The sequence below is a fragment of the Leptopilina heterotoma genome, unplaced genomic scaffold (genome assembly GCF_015476425.1).
Source record: "Leptopilina heterotoma isolate Lh14 unplaced genomic scaffold, ASM1547642v1 Lhet_409, whole genome shotgun sequence".
In the NCBI taxonomy this organism is placed as follows: Eukaryota; Metazoa; Arthropoda; class Insecta; order Hymenoptera; family Figitidae; genus Leptopilina; species Leptopilina heterotoma.
Window position 1 is genome coordinate 230,975 of NW_025111070.1, and position 19,725 is coordinate 250,699.

Sequence of the window (19,725 nt, forward strand, 5' to 3'; positions counted from 1 at the left end):
GAATTGACCGATTGATAGGATTTTGGGTTCACAAATAAAAGTTTAATGCAGACTATTAAAAAACAATAATTCTGTTTATTCAAAATTGAAAAAGGTTGTCACTATAATGGCGTGACCATGCCGCGATGCGAACACACAGAACAAAAAATGGTTTTCTTGAATGAAAATTCTCAATTAGTGAAAAACTCGAGAAATCACTTTTAATTGAGATTAATGTATTTTTTTGAAACGAAACGAAACTATGATAATTTTTATACTTAACGCGAGTAATGAGAAAGATCCTTTCTGATCACTTTCTGATTATACAATGAGAAGTTGTGAGCGTTGAGATGGCGTTAGTTGCCTTTTTGTTTTTTTGAGAGTGTTAGTGAGCGTCACCAGAATACAGAGAAAATTTGAGTGTGGTTGTGAATTTTAGCGCGAAAATTGCCGGTAAAATGAAATTAGTGTTTTGGTGTCGAGATTAAGATTAGTCATGGAATTTTCCATAAATGTTTGCAATTTGAAATAAAAAATACTGAACATTCTCCCCGCCATCGGCAACAGTGTTGTCGATTTAAGATGAATCCTCGTCCGATGTTGAATTGTTGTCCACGGAGATAGGAAGAATTGCCAATTTATGAATTGGCCGCTTGAAAGTTGATGTAGCTGTTTTAATTGTAACAGCTCTCGTGAGACCGTCAGTTCCAGGATGTAGTTCCAGTATGCGAGCAAGAGGCCACTTAGCGGGAGGGAACCTCTCATCAGTGAGCAGTACCATTGAGCCGACTTTTATTTTGTTTGATGGGTGATGCCATTTTGAGATTGATTGTTGACGTTGTAAATAACATGAAGACCACTTAGACCAAAAAAATTGAAAACGCTGTTGAATAAGTTTCCATCTTGATGCTGGTGAGATATTGAGCTGAGTGAGTGATGGTTCTGGGATTATTGTGAGTGAGTCACCAATGAGAAAGTGGCCTGGTGTGAGGGTTGAGAAATCTTCAGGATCATCTGAGAGCTGTTCCAGAGGGCGAGAATTGAGCACCGCTTCGATTTGAACTAGAAGAGTCGTAAATTCTTCATAGCTTAATTTCGTCTCGCCGATTGTCCGCCGAAGGTGATATTTGACTGATTTGACGCCAGCTTCCCATTTTCCGCCCATGTGAGATGCTGCCGGTGGATTAAATTTCCAGGTAGTGCCGTCATTTGTCAAAAGATGAGATAATTCGTTGCATGGTTGAGTTCCAGCCTTAAAGAGTCGTTTGAGTTCGTTATCTGCCCCTTCGAAGTTTTTTCCACAATCACTGTAAAGAGTGTGGCAGATACCTCGCTGTCCTGTGAATCGTCTAAATGCTGAGATGAATCCGTGTGTTGAGTAGTCAGTAACTAATTCTAGATGAATAGCTGAAGTTGAATAACAAACGAAAATACAAATCCAACCCTTTTCTGATTTTGCACCTCTACCTTTCCAAGCTTTGATTGATATAGGTCCAGCATAGTCAACACCAGTGTTGAGAAATGGCCTTGATGGCTTGATTCTTGAAAGAGGTAGTTGTCCCATGAGTTGTTGAGCACGTAATCCCCGTTCACGTGCACATTTGACACATTTGAGAATGTAGGATTTGACTGATTGCCGTCCTCCAATGATCCAAAACCGTTTCCTAATATGAGATAAAGTGAGTTGAGTACCACCGTGTAGAGTTCTTGAGTGAGCTTCTTGGATGATGAGTGATGTAAGTTTTGATTCCCTGGGTAGAATCATTGAGTTCTTGTAGTCTACATCCAAGTTTGAATGTTTAAGTCGACCTCCGACTCTAAGAATTCCTTCATTGTCGATGAATGCAGTTAGACGAGTAAGAGGATGAGCAGATGGAAGAGTCCGATCCATGAGCATATTGTCTAGTTCCATTGAAAAATATGCCGCTTGAGTAACTCGAACCCAATAGAGAAGTGATTTGTTGAGATCACCAGGAGTGAGTGGATTTGCCAGAGATGATTGTGGAATTTATTTGAGAGTGTTGATGGTCCTGAAGCAAATTGATGTGATTCTCAACAGATGTTTAAGTGATGAGTATCTTTCAATAATATCCCAGAGCTGAGAATGAGGATCTGTTGATACCCTGAGTGAGAGTCCTGGCCGCTCTTCCAGTTGAGTTGAGTTGTCTATTTTAATTTGCGGGGAAGGCCATTGATTTGATGAGTCCTTTAACCATGAGGGTCCATTCCACCAGAGAGTATGGCCTTTGAGTTGTGAGATAGTCATTCCCCTTGATGCGCAATCTGCTGGATTTTCCTTTCCTTTGATAAACCGCCATTGAGCATGAGGAAGTTGATCTTGAATGAATGAAACCCTGTTTCGAACATAATCCTTCCATTGTGATGGGTGACTTTGGATCCAATTTAAAGTCACCTGTGAATCAGTCCACATGAAAACTGGTGAATTCGATAATTCCAGAGTATTTTGAACATAAATCATGAGACGAGTGAGTAATTGCGCTGCCGTGAGTTCCATTCTTGGAATGGTGATCCGCTTGAGTGGTGCAACCTTTGTTTTTGCACAGATGAGACTGATTTTTGGTTCGAGTTGTGAATTTGTTGATTTAATGAAGATGACTGCTGACATTGCGAGTTGAGAAGCATCCGAGAAACCATGAAGTTCCACTGTTGAAGATGTAGTGATGTTGAGCCACCGTGGTATTGAAATTGTTGAGAGTTGAGAAAATTCCTTTTTGAATTTGAGCCATTTCTTGTTGATTGAGTCTGAGGGTGAGTCATCCCATGCAAGTTTTTCAAGCCAGAGTTCCTGTAATAACATCTTAGCTCGAATGGTGAAAGGTGAGAGAAATCCTAATGGATCAAATAATTGAGCCACTTCGGAAAGCATCGTTCTTTTTGAAATTCGTTCAATTGATTGAGTTGGTAATTAAAAGGTGAATTTAAAGCAGTCATCTAGATTACACCATGAGAGACCCAGTATTTTTGTGATGCTATTTTCGAATGAGTGATCTTGTAGTGAGTCATTTCCAGGTGAAATAGTGTTGATTAATTGAGGATGATTACTTTGCCATTTAGCCAGAGGAAATCCGCCTTTATTGAGTAGACCTTCAAGTTGTTGAGCGATAAGAATGAGTTCATCGAGATGATCTGATCCACCATAAATATCATCTACATATCTTCCGTTTTTGAGTACTGGTACCGCCAGAGGGAAGTCATGACCTTCATCTTCAATAAGTTGAAGAATAACCCGAACGGAGAGAAAAGGTGCTGATTTCGTTCCATAACTGACTGTGGTGAGTTGATATGGTACCTCATTTTGATGTTGATCAATCTACAAAATGCGTTGCAAGTCCCAATCGAGAGGATGAACTTTAACTTGTCGAAACATTTTTGTGATGTCTGTGGAGAAGATGTATCTGAACTTCCTAGTCCAGATTAGTACGTCAGAGATGTCCCTTTGTAGTTTTGCTCCTTTATGTAAGATGTCGTTGAGAGAGGTTCCTGAGTTGGTTGAGCATGATCCATTGAAGACAACTCTTAATCTTGTTGAAGTACTTTGTTCCCTTAGTACACCGTGATGAGGAAGATAATAGACAGGTGATGATGATGATGATGGAGCACGAGTCATGTGATTGAGATCTTCATATTCCTTTAAGAATGTGTGATAAAGATCGCTGTAGGTTTGATTCTTTGAGATTCGGTTGAGCAATGATTTTAAACATCGTTGAGCAGTTGTGTATGAGTCGCCAAGTTGACTAGGTGATGAATTGAGAGGTAATCGAACGATGTACCTGCCAGATACATCACGAGAGTGAGTTTCCTTGAAATGATTTTCACATTCTAATTCTTCAAGTGTGAGTGAGTCCGTGACCTTGAGTGGAATTTCTTCTTGCTCCTAAAATTTGGTGAGAATATCTTGTAAGTCCGTGAGTTGATGATTGATTGTGATGTGAAATGAGTGACCAGATTCTGTTGAGGAATCATTAACAGGACCAAGAATGACCCAGCCGAAGATTGTTTTTTGAGCTGTTAATGATGAGTCCTGACCTTGAATGAGACCTGGTTGGAGTAATTGCCCATAATGATCTGCTCCAATGATGATATCGATTTTTGAGCTGTGAAAATATTTTGAATCAGCCAATTGTAAATTTTTGAATTGAGGGATAGATTGAGACGGAAGTGAGACTATTCCCCGAGTACTGCCTGATGATGTTCCTCCAATTCCAATGATAGGGATAGTTGAATATTGACGAGTAATATTAAGTTGAGATACAAGTTTCTCAGAAATAAATGATAATTCTGATCCAGAATCTAAGAGAATCCTCACTGGCTGAGAAAGTCCCGAGTTGAGAAGTAGCAGAGCTTGAGAAGTAGCAAGAAGCACAACAGGTTTAGTAGTAAAAGAGACCTTACCTTGAGAAGTTAAGACATTACGTCACTTTGTGATGTCCTTTTGTTGATTGCTTTGAGATGTTGATTGATCCTTTGATGATGATTGAGCAGTATCCTTTATGTGAATCATTGTATGATGTTTTCCATTGCAATCTCTACATCTTTTTGAGCTTTGACATTGGTGAGCAGAGTGTTTGCCGAGACAATTGAAGCAGAGTTTTTGAGTGATGACAAGCTCCCTTCGAGCTGGTGGTGAGAGTTCCCTGAATTTCTCACATACTACTATGTAGTGAGATCCGTCACAGCATGAGCAATTGTATACATAAGTTTGATGAGAAGCTGTAAGGGCTTTTGCTGGTTGAGTTGTTGATTGAGATAATTTAGGTGATGATGGTGTTGTTTTAGCCGCTTGAGAATATTGAGATGAATTGAGTTGAAGATTTTCAAGGGCACGAGCACGACCTGTGAGAAATTCCTTGAGTTGCTGGTATGATGGTGGTTCAGTACGTGAGCCTTGCTTGTTTTCCCAAGCTTCCCTGGTTTGAGAATCCAACCTACGAGTAGTAAAATGGACTAAAACTAGATCCCATGAATCAACTGGAGCATTGAGAGCTTTGAGAGCGTTGAGTGCTTCAGTGGTGGTGGTGAGGAGAGTGTTGAGATCACTGGCTGATTTTGCTGAGATAATTGATGAGTTGAAAAGTTTGTCCATTTGCGAGGAGATAAGTAATCGCTTGTTTTCATAGCGTGAGGTGAGTAAACTCCATGCTGAGTCAAACGAATCACTTGATAGAGGGAGATTGGCGATTAATTGAGCTGCTTTACCGGTGAGTGTTGTGCAGAGATAATGCATCTTTTCTACACCGGAAATTTCCGAGTTTTGACCTACCAAGGAGGAAAACAAATCCCTGAAAGGAGTCCATGATGAGTAGTCCCCACAGAATTGAGGCAGCGAGATTTCCGGAAGCTGTCTTCTTTTTGTTTGAGTGGATTCAGATGGTTGAGTCGTGTTTGCCGCAGGTTGTTTGAGTCGTTCAATAAGAGAGTTGAGTAGAATCTTAGACTCCACATAAACTTTGCAGGCTTGTTCATAACAATCGTCAGTCATATAAGGATTACTGAAGAAGCTATCTGGACAAGTTTCACCAATTTCCTCATGAGTTTGAGAAAATTCCGTCCATAAATCATGGAAAACGGTGAGCATTGATTTTGCTTCATTGACTGAGTATTGAGGAGCGAATGATTTGACCTGGTTGAATGATTCAATCATGAGATTAAGACGACTATTTTGAGTAGTTACTTTGAAATTCATTCGGTCCTTGAGCAAATTTTCTTGAACTTCTGAAGAGTTTTTGGAATTTTGATCGTGCGCATAACTCTCTTTTGACGAGTGTTTTCCATGAGAAGTACTTGGTTTCTCATTTTTATTCGAGATTTGTTGAGTTTTATCTAAGGGTTGAGTATCATCGATATCTTCCTTTTTTGGAGATGAGTTTTCGTCCTTGACCGAGAGTTTTTCCATGTTGGTGATTACAACTTTTACTTCCTTGTCCAATGAGATAGATTTTTTCGAATTTGAGTTGAGAGATTCCTTGTCGTTAGTTGAGCTGTCAGAATGTGTGCTCATAGCGAAGGATGTGAAAATGCAGTGAGAGCGTTTGTGGTCCGTCGGATATTTCCGGAGTTAGTCGTAAGAGAGAGAGAGAGAGAGAGAGAGAGAGAAGATCCGAGAAAAGATGGCCGACACTGAAATTTTGTGAGCGCGTCTTGAATTCCTCACGCACTTATACCTACACGCACTGAGCACTGTGAGCCCCCACCACTGGTGTTCACTTGCCTTTCCCTTTTACACTTGTTGAATCTTGCACTGAAATTTTGTTTTTACTGAACACTATCCGGCACGAAGGACCAAATGTTTAAGAATTGACCGATTGATAGGATTTTGGGTTCACAAATAAAAGTTTAATGCAGACTATTAAAAAACAATAATTCAGTTTATTCAAAATTGAAAAAGGTTGTCACTATAATGGCGTGACCATGCCGCGATGCGAACACACAGAACAAAAAATGGTTTTCTTGAATGAAAATTCTCAATTAGTGAAAAACTCGAGAAATCACTTTTAATTGAGATTAATGTATTTTTTTTTAAACGAAACGAAACTATGATAATTTTTATACTTAACGCGAGTAATGAGAAAGATCCTTTCTGATCACTTTCTGATTATGCAATGAGAAGTTATGAGCGTTGAGATGGCGTTAGTTGCCTTTTTGTTTTTTTGAGAGTGTTAGTGAGCGTCGCCCGAATACAGAGAAAATTTGAGTGTGGTTGTGAATTTTAACGCGAAAATTGCCGGTAAAATGAAATTAGTGTTTTGGTGTCGAGATTAAGATTAGTCATGGAATTTTCCATAAATGTTTGCAATTTGAAATCAAAAATACTGAACAAATCTCTATCTCAATTAGAGTTAGAGTTCTTTTTGAATTATAATGAAAGTTAAAACAAAAAATTTAAATATGTAAGAGTCATTCCATTATATTTCGACTAAAGTCGTTGCCGACTAATTTTAAAAAATTGTAATATTTTGCAGGAATGATTTTAAAGATATTAAGATCACCGAACAAAAAGAATTTTTTAAATATTTTTTATATTTATTGTAAAATAAGCATCTAAAGTATATGAAGTCGTAAAAACTGACACTTTTTCATCTATTACAAAATATTAAAGAAAACACATAATTTACTATAAAAACGTAAAAAAATTATTAGAATTTATTAAGAATGAATTATTTTATTATTATAAATTGATAGAAACAATTATTAATAAGAAATATTAAATAAAAAGTAATTTTAAAGTTTTCATGGAAAATAACCTATTTTTGCAAATTTCATTCACTAAATATGAGAAAGAGAAATCATTAAATTGGATAAAACCTTATGAAATATAAAGTACCTGTGATTAACTTTTAGTTTTTCTTATCACTTCCTTCCTGTTTTCTTCACAAATATTAAAAAATAAGCAATTAAAATTGGCACTTTGCTTATTTTCACGATTTTCAAATGTAAATAACTTCTGCCTAGAAAAATGAAAAATTACGAAAATTGGGCAGTAATTAATTCATCACTAGATACACTCACTGGAAAAAGATTTTCTTTGGTCCCGAAGCTATTTCTCGAATTAATTAACTTTAAACTTTTGACTATTTTTATCAGGTTAATACATGTGTTTTTTAAAGGACGAAGTTAGCTCTTCTTGTTTAATCGTTTTGAACCAACTTCAGTTTTAAAGAAATCACATGTATTAACCTGATAAAAATAGTAAAAAGTTTAAAGTTAATTAATTCGAGAAATAGCTTCGGGACCAAAGAAAATCTTTTTCCAGTAAGTGTATCTAGTGATGAATTAATTATTGCCCAATTTTCGTAATTTTTCATTTTTCTAGGCAAAAGTTATTTACATTTGAAAATCGTGAAAATAAGCAAAGTGCCAATTTTAATTGCTTATTTTTTAATATTTGTGAAGAAAACAGGAAGAAAGTGATAAGAAAAACTAAAAGTTAATCACAGGTACTTTATATTTCATAAGGTTTTATCCAATTTAATGATTTCTCTTTCTCATATTTAGTGAATGAAATTTGCAAAAATAGGTTATTTTCCATGTAAACTTTAAAATTACTTTTTATTTAATATTTCTTATTAATAATTGTTTCTACCAATTTATAATAATAAAATAATTCATTCTTAATAAATTCTAACAATTTTTTTACGTTTTTATAGTAAATTATGTGTTTTCTTTAATATTTTCTAATAGATGAAAAAGTGTCAGTTTTTACGACTTCATATACTTTAGATGCTTATTTTACAATAAATATAAAAAATATTTAAAAAATTCTTTTTGTTCGGTGATCCTAATATCTTTAAAATCATTCCTGCAAAATATTACAATTTTTTAAAATTAGTCGGCAACGACTTTAGTCGAAATATAATGAAATGACTCGTAAAAAAATATATATCTATATGTATTATAAATATTTTAGTTAAAATCAAGAGAATTATTAAGGAAGCTGATAATTTCCAAATATTTAAATTTGCTTAAGATTTACTTTAGTTACTAATTGTTAAACACTCTTATAGATTAATAGTAACGACGAAATACCTCAAGAAATTATTTAAAAAAACTAGGATGTAAGAATATATAATTGTATAATTTACTTCATACTTTCTAATTTTGAGTTGATAGAAAATTACTAATTAAAATAGAACAGCAATCAAATCGACACTAAATTATTATATATATATATATGCACACTTTAGATGAATTAATTAACTTAGTCATTCTTGATTAATAAATACTGTAATGTATATATATATATATATATATATATATTTATTTATTTATTTATTTACTTCCTTTTTTTTAAAAAAGATTTTGTCACTCTTATAGCGAACTATCACAATGTATAAAAAAAACTTAAATATTAATTGACTTGATAGGTTTATACATCAGGCACACATACTATTACACATGTACACACACTTAATTATGTAACCATATACGAATAATTAAAATGGACACATATTTTAGGCCAATTACAAATACATCCCGATAGTTATATAAAAAAAATAGTGTATTTCTTAAAAGAAGAACTTGAGATTTCGATTTTAAATTTTGTATTTCTTTAATATGGGAAATTCTCGGGACGATAATTGTAATATTCCATGGTGGTTTGTAACGATTCAATAATCCATTAATAATAAATAAATTTATGGAAAAAAAGAGAATCTTTATTATAAGAAATATGCAAACAAATCAACTAAATCATTTTCTGGAATGAGCTCGTATGTCAATTGTTACACCAACCATCATTCTCTGTAATGACATTCCTCCTTAAAATCAGAATAAGTTCAATAACTTATTGCTGCAAGGTTGTTAACCCTAGGATCAAAAATATGAAAAGATTAATAATGATTGCCAAATAATGAAGCAACAATTATTACAAGTAATTTTGTTTGTCTTTGGCAATCATGGATTAATATACTATCGACTTGCTTAATTCAAAAGAAAGCAAAGTCAGCAAAAGCGATCCAAAGGGGTACTCCTTCGAAATATAGAAATAATAAATTATTTCAACACGGGACAACGATCCCTGAGGAATGTCGTAGTTGCAGATTTTCCCTCCAACAGAAATATAGTTTCTGGTATAAAAATTGACATCACAGCTCATTCAGGATAGTATTAATCGGTCATTCATAATAAGAAGACGCGTTCTTAACTGTCCCTTAATTAGTTTCCTACACTAATTAAGGCAAGTTTTAACAACTCGGTTAATCGATAGTAGTGAAAAAGAATCAAAACAAACGTAGAATTAACGCGAGTAAAATAACGGGCGTAACAATTGTGTTTAAAATAATTGACATTTCAAGGGATCAAGCGAAGAATTATTGAAAATTACAATCGAGGTGATCAACACTAAACAATTAAACAAGGCCCATCTCTACGAAGTGGAGGTGGTAGGATAAGTTTAGCGGTAAGCGAAAATATAATTATTGTAATGTTTACGTTTAATTTTTGAAAAGAAAAGGAAAAATAAATTTAAAACTTATAAGGGAAATAAATGCTTATTAATTAAAAACAACCCATCCCGCAACCATTTTTAGTTACTCTTTTCTAAATTCTAAATTTTTAGTAAATTAAACGGGGAAAAATGAATCTCGCATTTTAAACAATCAAGGATAAACCCTTGATTGGTTGTTGCAATTCGAAGAGGAAAACGTTAAAGAAACATAAAATAAAAATAATTATTATTAAAAAAAACAAATGTGCAACATTAAAATATACTTAAAACCAAACAAATCCTTTTTTTAAATTAAAAATCGGTTAATTAGAACCAAAGTTATAGCACTTTAAAAAAAAGATAAAAATTTTGAAAATGCCATATTTTTGGTAATTTTTAAAATTTTGAAAAAATATTTGCTGGAGTTATTTATCACTATAAAAGTAATAAATTTACAAAAGTACAGCCAAATTCCAACAAGTCATGGAAATAAGTGTGTTGAACTGACGTGGAATTCACCTGGTAACATGATTTTAGAACGATTAGAAAAAAACGATCCCATTTCGACTATAAACAAATGAACAATTCATTTGTTAAGTTAATTTGTTTATAACAAACTTCCTACGACGTTAAGAACATTGTTTTTTTAAATAGACAATTAAATTTGCAATAACAGTTACTGAGTACTTTTCTGAGTATACATACCAAATTTTATAACGATTCGTTTATTCTGTTTCGAGATATTAATTTTTTAATAAAACACTGCAAAAACTTCAATTGTTTATAAATAAGTGAAATTTAATTTTTTTGAAAAATCCTTCTAGGCATTTAATTATTTCATAATTATGTTCCATTTTCATGTATTACCAAGTAAATACAGTGAATCTCAAAATTTGCTGTTACACTTCAGGAATTTTTACTCTTGTACAAAAAATCAATAAATATATTTTATTGATTTATTTATTAAAATTTATTTGTTAAAACATTGTTAACATTTATTTGTTAAAATTATTTTTAATAAGGAATATCATTGTATTGGTGCATATTATCATCACCGCTGTAATTATGCCGCTAATTCAGTTTTTTCAAGAATTAGTGTGGAGGCAAACAATTATTCCGATTTCATTGATTTTTTCAACTCAAATGAGAACAGAAATCTTAAAAACACGATTTTATCATTTGATTAAATTTCATTTACTTCGGCCAGTCTTATGATTTATTTCTTTTGTAATTTTCTTTAGAATATAAGATCTCTTTTGTTAAGGACTTTTTTGTCCGTCCAAACTTTAAATAAATAAATAAATATATTTTCAAACAATACAAAAGTTAATTAAATATTATTGCAAAAGGAATAAGGAAAATTACAAAAAATCAAATCATATGTAAAGCGTATTAAATAAAAGTTTCTTCAAGAACAATTGTGTCTCAACGCGTCCTAGCGCAGCGGTTATTTACATCATTTTACTCATAATCTTTTAACAAATCAGAAAATGTCGATGTAATTAATGTTCATAAATTGCTTTAAATGTTTGTAATGATAGGGTTTTTATTTGCTGGGAATTCGCTCGCCGGATGGAGTCCGGGTTCCCTTAATTATTAATTAAATAAATAATTTTCCATAGTTAATGGCGTAAAGCGCCATCTATTGAGCTTAACTTGATTTCTGTGACTCTGAGTAAAGGTGTTGTCAATAACGAGGCGAGAATAAAACCTTCGAAAAAAGTATATTATAATAAAATAATATTCTACAAAAAAAATAATTAGAAATTAGAATTAACAATAATAAAGTCGAAAATAATAATAATAATTCAAGTATGACGAAAATATAATAATGATCGAAAATCTAATCGAGAAATATTAATAACAATATATTTTCGAGACGCAAGGAAATTAACATTTACTAAACAAATAATGATTAACAATAAAAATAACTGAAAACGCGAGTAATAAAATATTCGATACTAGTTTACATATGTTTTTCTTTTGTCTGAAACTATCGCATTCCATCGAGTTTATAATTCACGAAACTAGTCTAGAATTCGTTCCATAATCTATCGTGACCGACGCGACCAAGACGTGCACTCTGAGGAACTGAATCTGCTTTTCGTTAAGGGTATGTCCAAGTTGTGAAATGTAAACAAACCAAACATAAAAATCGCACTTTTGTAACAGACATTTCTCTTACAAAAATTAACATTTTTACACTTTCTCTACAAAAATGGAAAATTAGAGTTTAAAAGTGTCCAAAAAAATCATTTTTGGCTATAAGCAATAAAAATAATAATTAGTAAAATAACTAATTAAAATGACCATTAAAATAGCATTTTTGACGCGTCGCGAAAAATAAACTGCTTGAGTATATCAACTGCACTGACAATGAAGAAGTCTCATGTCTGCGATTGGACCTTCAACATGTGGAAAGGGAAAATTTTCCCTTTCCTCCTTGAAATTACAAGAGAAAGGGTAAAAACTTCTTTATCGTCAGTGCGGTTGATGTAGTCAAACACTTCATTTTTTCGCGACCTGAGACTTTGTTGCTCTCTGCGCAAGCGCAGAGCGTACTAAGAATGCATTGACAGCACCATGTGGAAGTGCACTTTTTGTTTTGAATGAAACTTAGTTGTTTTCTCATTTTTTTCATCCTTCCCAAGGAGCTCTTTGAAGCATGTCAGGCTATGAACTGAGGAGTTTGAATTGTGTCGCGAGCTATAAGAGTTTCACTCTGTCGTGGTACGAAGAGAGCGAGTGGTGGGGGGAGCAACTGCAGGGAGCGCGAATTCCATGCGCGTTCGCTACTCTCTCCTTGCATTCACGCAGAATACGACGATGATGGCTGTACTGTACAATGGATGCTATTTGTTATATTATAGCCCATCGTCACAAGTTAGACAAAAAATAAACTTTGGGTTTGCTATATCACAGCTACGAACGACCTAAGGTGTGAAATATTAATCAAGAAATAAACAAAATCCGATTTAAATTTTATTATTCTAAGCATTATATTCTAAGTTTTTCAAACGCTCTTCTTTCTTTTTTAAAGATAGTTTTTTTCTTTTTTCTCTCATTCTATCTCGTTTAAGGATTTTTAAAAATAGCGAAACTATTAATAAATACATGTCATCATAGGAAGGTCAATTTATTTTAAAGGCACACGGTTTGTTAACGTACCAAGTTGTTTATAATCGTTTGTCAAATACAATGTGTACTTAGAAATTTTTAAAAAGAAAATTATTCAAAAACTAAATACAAAAAAACCTTTTTTTACCATTTTATTATGCTAGAGCACATAATCTTCTCCTCTCCTTATTATTATAATATTAACATATTCGTCATTCATGTAACTCCGTAAGTACTTCATCGTTCGGCTTTTATCATTTGTTCATCGTATATACATTGTACATACATATACACATGCGCAGTAGTGTTCTATCAATGCAACGCATGCGCAGTAGTGTTCTGACAATGTTACGCACGCGCAGTAGTGTTCTGTCAATGTTACGCATGCGCAGTAGTATTATATCATTGTTACGAATGCGCAGTAGTACAAATTACAAAGTGTCAAATCCAGTATGGTGGATGAAAATTAAAGATTAAATAAAACTTACAAAAAAGTACACGGGGTCTTTAGATTCAATGTTTGTTCTGTGCAAGTTTTACTATTACATTAGGATATTTGAAATAAATTCTGCGTTAGACTTTTGTTTTTTTAATTATCGAGTCGCATGATTGTTCCCCAAATGTCATTTGACCAAACTGCACACGGTGCGAGGGTCCTCTAATAATTTAAACTTCTACTTACCTTTTTTTAACTGCTATCTTTTTAATTTTCATTCTAAATTTTGTATTTACTCTTTACTTATTGAATGTCATTATAATTGTTTTCTTAAAAGTACATAATATTAAAGAAAATTATGTAAATTTGATTTAAAACGTATTTTTATTAGTGTTGCCGCGTTAATGGCGAGAGACAAGACGAGAAAGCCATTGCACAAGACGAGACAGTGTTTTTTTAAATATCGTTAAGTCGATACGAGACGAGAGAGGAGTCACGAGGACGAGAAATCGAGATTTCCATACATTTTTATGTATGGAAGACGCTTGAGGCGAGACAAGACGATAATGCATAGGATTCATGAAGCTTGAGACGAGACGATAAGTCGCCTTAAAATTACGGGACAAGACAAGAATGATAAAATTCTCGTCTCGTATCGCGGCAACACTATTTTTTATTGTCTTATGCTTTAGCAAACGTATTTGAAAAATGCTTCGAGACATTCAGTGCAATTTAAATCTAACATCCACTTCAAGTAAATCCATCAGATTTTTAAAATCTCAGACATTTTGAATTTTGAGAACCTAATATCAGATTCGTAATCAGTGATCCCGAAAACCCACAAGTGAAAATTTTTAATCCAGATTTCTAAAATAATGGTACAAACAATTAATTAAAAATTTTTGAGATTTTAAGCGCCATTTTGAAAAATCAGAAATTTATATTTACGAGAACGATCGCGCGCTGACGCGCGCGCGTTTTTTCTCTTGCATTTTTATTCTTTAAATTACAGTCTTTTGTTTGTTAAGGTATCAATTTGAGTGACAGTTTCTGATAATAGGAATTTTTAAATATTATTCAATTTAATAAAATAATAGCCTATGTTGTGCGTAAAACAATTTTTTATACCTTTACAATTCTAGTTCTGTTTTTATCTGTTTCTAAATGTATCATTTCTAAAGTTTATGGTTTTGATAAAAAAAACCACTTTTCTTTGCTCAAAGAAAAGCGTATATTTCAAGAATGGCACATTTTATTAAAAGTTTTGTACGATGAAGTTATAGAAAACCTTTTTATAATCAAAGTAATCTATTTGTTAATTAAATTTTGTAACATTTAAAATCTTCCATAGTAAATTTATATTTTAGAAAATAGTGATGAAAGAAAAACGTTACTAAATAAACAATTTTTAACTATTTTTCACTTAGCTAGCAAAAAAACATCTCTACTGTCAAAGAAAGCCATAAACAGAGGATATTAAATTAAAAATTTACTTTTGTTTCTTAAAATCGTTCCTACTTTTGCTATAAAAAAGAAATATAAGTGTGGTTTCTGTAAATATTATACAAAAAGTGTAAGTACTCCGTCATTTCGAAGAAAATAATTTATTTCAATATATGCTTTTCTATAAGATTCATGGGATGCAAAATTTCGTTAATAATCTTGAGAAATATTATCTTTAAACTTTTTTCAAAGTTCATTTGGATGAACTGGTTGGCAGTACATTAAAATACGTACAAATAAGTGTCTTAATTATCTGAAGTTTGAACTATTATTTGAAATTAGGAAATTAAAACGTCTTTGACCAATTGATAAGAAAGAAACGTGTAAAGAAATCTTACGTGTGAATCTTATTACAAAAAAATGACTTAATTTACCAATAAGAAGCGTCGAAGAAAGTCTTACGCGTAAAGACAGCCATACTGAGACACACTCCTTTTTGAAGAAAAAAAATATATAACGACTCAGACATTTTTATAGAAAAAATATTTACTTTTATTTCAATAATTCAGTGTAAACATAATTCTTGATTAGTAAATTAGGTCTTTGATTTCCTAAATATATAATTAATGATTCCCAAGATTTAACTCGTGAAAATGCAACATATACTTGCCCATGATTAAATACATTTTTACGAAGGTCTACACCAATCTTGTCAAAAGTTTGTCCTTGGCTTTTATTTATTGTTATTGCGAATGCTAATTTTATAGGAAATTGCCGTCGTTTGAAAGTAAAAGGATAAATATCCTCACAATACAGCGTAATACGATTTATAAATACAATATCTCCAACCTTATCACCTGTTAAAATACGACAACGTAGCAGATTGTTTGATAGTTCTAATACCTGCATTCGCGTTCCATTACATAAACCATCATAAATACTAAGATTTCGAAGTAGCATGACAATACAATTGGCTCTTAATCGTAATTCATAAGGCGGGAAATTTGATGGATTTAAAGTATTCAAATACTCTGGTAAAATAGCATCATTTATACTTCCATTATCACAATTTTCGGTACTATCAACACTTGTATAAATTCGCTCACTTTTATTATCAAACAGTTCGAGTACCTTGTTGTTAATTTCATCAACATCAACATTTCGAGCAGACAATATTGTTACTTTTGCTAAATCATCGTATTTATTATTGATAATTAATTCTCCAAATATTTTATGAATATCACCATTTTCTACACATTGCTCTGGTGCTAGTATATTATTATCATTATCATTTAAAGTACCATTTCCAACTGATAATAAATATTCTGGAAATTCTTTTTCACCAGGTAAAGTTCTCATATTTTCTGTTAATGATATCACCTTAAAATGACTCCATAATGTGCTAGATTTAATAGATAAATTAACTAATTTGCTTCTAGTAGCATTAACTTTAACAGGCAATAATTGTCTAAAATCACCACCCAAAAGCACAGTTTTTCCACCAAATGGCATATCAACATTCATAAAATCGCGTAATGTTCTATCAATTAATTCCATAGCATATCTTGGCGCCATTGGAGCTTCATCCCAAATAAAGACATCAACCTCTTTCAAAAATGTAGCTTCCTTAGATTGACTTTTAATATTTGATGTAGAATCATAAAACAATGGAACAGGCATCCCAAATGTTTTATGTACAGTTTTACCACGGGGAAGTAATATTGCGGCAATGCCTGTAAATGCCATAGTACAAACACATTTTCCTTTACTTCTTAACAAATGGTATAAAGTTGTATAAACAAAAGTTTTTCCGGATCCACCTGGTCCATCAATGTAATAACATGAAGAAGATGGTATTCTTTTATCTTGAATAACTACATTTAATACTTCATCAACAATATCCTTCTGTTTGGAATTCAGTTTCACATATTGCATTTCACCAATCTCTTTATGTTGTTGCAATGACATTTCGTTGTTCGCTTGATTTTCTGTTTCAATACTTATTTCATTTAACTGTATCATTTCAGGAAAATTGCTAATATTTGATCCTTCATGCAACAGAAAGTTAATTATATCATTATATGCTCTTTTATGAGCTTCATTAGATGGATAATTTTTCTGATAATCTTCAGACATAGCCTCTTTAAACTTTTCCCAAAGTTCGTTTGGATGAACTGGATGGCAATAAATTAAAATACGCACAAATAAACGTCTTAATTGTTGTGGCATCATCCATACTTCTCCTTCTGTCAAAGCACGTTCCCATTCTCCATCATCTTCAATAAGGCCTAATGCTAAACATGCACTACGAAAAATTGCATGTAAAATATTTTTGACAGTTCGCAGATCATCATAACTTGTAGCGCCTTTAACTACTATTAAAAGTAATCTAAGATGAAACAGTTCTGATTGACTGGGCGAAATTGAATACATCCGTCTAATGACATTAAATGACCCTTTACGCTTCACCCATTTTAATGCATTTTCACCACCTTCTTTCTTAAAAACATAATAACATGGAATTTCTGCATATGTATATTGTCTAGCTTGTGGATCACGCCTATTTAAATCGAAATATTCTAATAACATAGTCCGTTTCTGTAAAGCTTCATTTATAGCATCATCATTTGCTTCTTCACTAATGGTTACAGTATGCCGATTAATTAAATGAACAGGTAATCGAAGAATAGAATGACTTTTACTCTGTAATGGTCTACCAAATATTCTATCACATGCTTCAACAGGACTAACATATCGAGTTTCAATAAAGTTTTTTATTTCATCATATTCTAAAGAACTTGTATTATTACTACTATCGGTAATTACTACAGCAGCAGCATCATGTCCCTTAAAAATATATTTATACAAATATTTTACGGATTTAATACTTGAAACTACTTCTACATTAATATGACAATTAAATAACTGAAGTAATGTAGGATTGTATGGAATAACGTATTGATTATCTGTAGTTCCTCCATTTAGGTGATCGTATTGTCCTGTATTAAGGCAGCGATACGTTAGGTATCCGTTTTCATCCATTATTGTCACAGAACAGAATTGTTTTGGGAAACCTTTCAAACATTTACTATTATTATCTTTACACCAATTTCCACATGAGCCATGAATCATATTTTTCATAACGATGTCATGAAGTATAACATTTTCTGATTGACTTGGAATTTCTGCCGAAATATATTTGTCTACAATCTCGGGTGTTGTTATTTTATAATTTTGTTTCAAAGTCACTAATAAATGCATATGCGGCAATCCACGTTTTTGATATTCAATGACATACACATAAGCAATCACTTCGCCAAATAATTGTTCCTTTACAATAGTATTAATAAGTTTATCTTTTTTTATGGTAAAAACACGCGATACAATATCTGGTCTGTCAAAGGCAGTTTGGTTAGGTAATAAATTTTCCTTAATTTCACGCCAGTTTGGATTACACGTCATCGTAATAAAAAGATCAGGTTTACCAAATTTTTTCACAATAGCCATTGCATCTTGGTAATGCTGTAACATATTTCTCGGAGAACCTGTGAAAGATGATAGAAGTATTACAATTTTCCCAACTTCATTGTTCAAATCATTAGCTCTTTTTTGTAAATGATCAATTAGACCTTCGTAAGTATCTGCACGAAGTTTCTTTTGATTATTTCGAGAGAAATTTCTCCTATCTTTTTCAATTTTCACATAACTGTCGACAATCCATTGCTGAAATAATCTACCACCCTTTAAAAATACATTGTTGTCCCTAGAAGCCATTCTATGCCTGATGTATGCAGCTCTTGATACACGTTTATTTGTATTAGCGCAGGTCAGATTTTTGTCCCAACCTCTTGTTCCATGTGGATAAAATAAAGGATATATCCATGGCTCAACATTGGGATTCTTAGAACTTATATATTGTAAACTTTTTGTATTCTTATTATATACGGTAACATATGATTCTGGAATATCACCATCAGCAGTTGTAGTAAAAATTGCTGCAACTTCATTGACACTTTGTAAATTATAACGTCTACTATCCATCCCAGGCTTTAATGAAAATAATAATTGCATCTCAGGCTAAATTTCTGCATTATTTTCAGTCATTGTTTTTTTAATTTTTTCATGCATCATACGGTAGGACTGTGCAAATAGGTTACAATCCCGAAGGGCTGTTTCAATTCCATCAACAATATCTCGGTTTAATTGAACATTATTCTTACAACAAATTTCGGAAGCTTTGTTTTGATCAACAATAAATAACTGTCCAAATGAAGGAGTATCGTTCCTTTCTGCATACAAAGATGTATTCATTTGATAATAAACCTGACGATGTATTTTGAAACAATATGGTCCTGGTCGTCTATTGTTAAAATTAACTAAGTTAGCGTTGAAAGAAGCAAAACCAAATGAATTATTGTAAGGTCGTATATTATGAAGAAAATGCTCAGATAATTCGTGGGTGCCATCAAATAAATTTTGTAATATGAGTGGAGGAGCAGGTAGATCTTCAAGAATGACTTCGCCATGTTTACAACAATCATGAAATGAATTTTTTTTATTAGATACTCTTTCTGCTTGGAAATGTTTAGCATTACAATGCTCACATGAAATGTTCATCGCATCAGCAAAATGTTCTTCTATATGCGAGACTGAAATACTGTCAGAGAAATTTTGATTCTGTGCAAAATCCCGTTTTTTTTGGCTATGAGTTTTTTGATAAGCTACATTTTTTTGACGACCGGAAATATTAGTATTTGCTAAATTTGCTGTAACAGTTACATTATCTTTTGCCAAAGATGTAGTAACA

At 32.5% G+C, this 19,725-nt stretch overlaps 4 protein-coding genes across 4 annotated transcripts; all 4 read right to left on the reverse strand.

Annotated features, from left to right (window-relative positions):
- Positions 1-556: 556 nt before the first annotated feature.
- LOC122506330 lies at positions 557-1,876 on the reverse strand. Its single transcript, XM_043618444.1, has one exon. It carries the CDS (start codon positions 1,874-1,876, stop codon positions 557-559), a length of 1,320 nt encoding a protein of 439 aa, XP_043474379.1.
- Positions 1,877-1,987: 111 nt separating this feature from the next.
- LOC122506331 lies at positions 1,988-2,866 on the reverse strand. Its single transcript, XM_043618445.1, has one exon. The coding sequence runs from the start codon at positions 2,864-2,866 to the stop codon at positions 1,988-1,990; it is 879 nt and encodes a 292-aa protein (XP_043474380.1).
- A 39-nt stretch (positions 2,867-2,905) lies between these two features.
- LOC122506332 lies at positions 2,906-5,998 on the reverse strand. Its single transcript, XM_043618447.1, has 4 exons — positions 4,444-5,998; positions 3,968-4,392; positions 3,422-3,874; positions 2,906-3,310 (listed from the first exon to the last, which is right to left on the reverse strand). Exons 1-4 carry the CDS (start codon positions 5,996-5,998, stop codon positions 2,906-2,908), a joined length of 2,838 nt encoding a protein of 945 aa, XP_043474382.1.
- A 3,188-nt stretch (positions 5,999-9,186) lies between these two features.
- Positions 9,187-18,692, reverse strand: LOC122506333. Its single transcript, XM_043618448.1, has 5 exons — positions 18,417-18,692; positions 17,807-18,248; positions 17,117-17,653; positions 16,739-16,906; positions 9,187-9,254 (listed from the first exon to the last, which is right to left on the reverse strand). Exons 1-5 carry the CDS (start codon positions 18,690-18,692, stop codon positions 9,187-9,189), a joined length of 1,491 nt encoding a protein of 496 aa, XP_043474383.1.
- Positions 18,693-19,725: the final 1,033 nt, after the last annotated feature.

What these genes read in the sequence shown, in the direction of transcription:
- LOC122506333 (XM_043618448.1), bottom strand. Translation starts at nt 18,692, where the DNA reads ATGGCTTCTAGGGACAACAATGTATTTTTAAAGGGTGGTAGATTATTT. An exon ending in TAATGTAGAAGTAGTTTCAA is followed by an intron (nt 17,654 to 17,806) that starts GTATTAAATCCG and finishes GTCCTGTTGAAG; the next exon opens with CATGTGATAGAATATTTGGT. An exon ending in TTATTACATTGATGGACCAG is followed by an intron (nt 9,255 to 16,738) that starts GTGGATCCGGAA and finishes TCTGATTTTAAG; the next exon opens with GAGGAATGTCATTACAGAGA.
- LOC122506330 (XM_043618444.1), bottom strand. Translation starts at nt 1,876, where the DNA reads ATGCTCATGGATCGGACTCTTCCATCTGCTCATCCTCTTACTCGTCTA.
- LOC122506332 (XM_043618447.1), bottom strand. Translation starts at nt 5,998, where the DNA reads ATGAGCACACATTCTGACAGCTCAACTAACGACAAGGAATCTCTCAAC. An exon ending in GGATCAATCAACATCTCAAA is followed by an intron (nt 4,393 to 4,443) that starts GCAATCAACAAA and finishes TAACTTCTCAAG; the next exon opens with GTAAGGTCTCTTTTACTACT. An exon ending in GCTGGGTCATTCTTGGTCCT is followed by an intron (nt 3,875 to 3,967) that starts GTTAATGATTCC and finishes ACCAAATTTTAG; the next exon opens with GAGCAAGAAGAAATTCCACT.
- LOC122506331 (XM_043618445.1), bottom strand. Translation starts at nt 2,866, where the DNA reads ATGCTTTCCGAAGTGGCTCAATTATTTGATCCATTAGGATTTCTCTCA.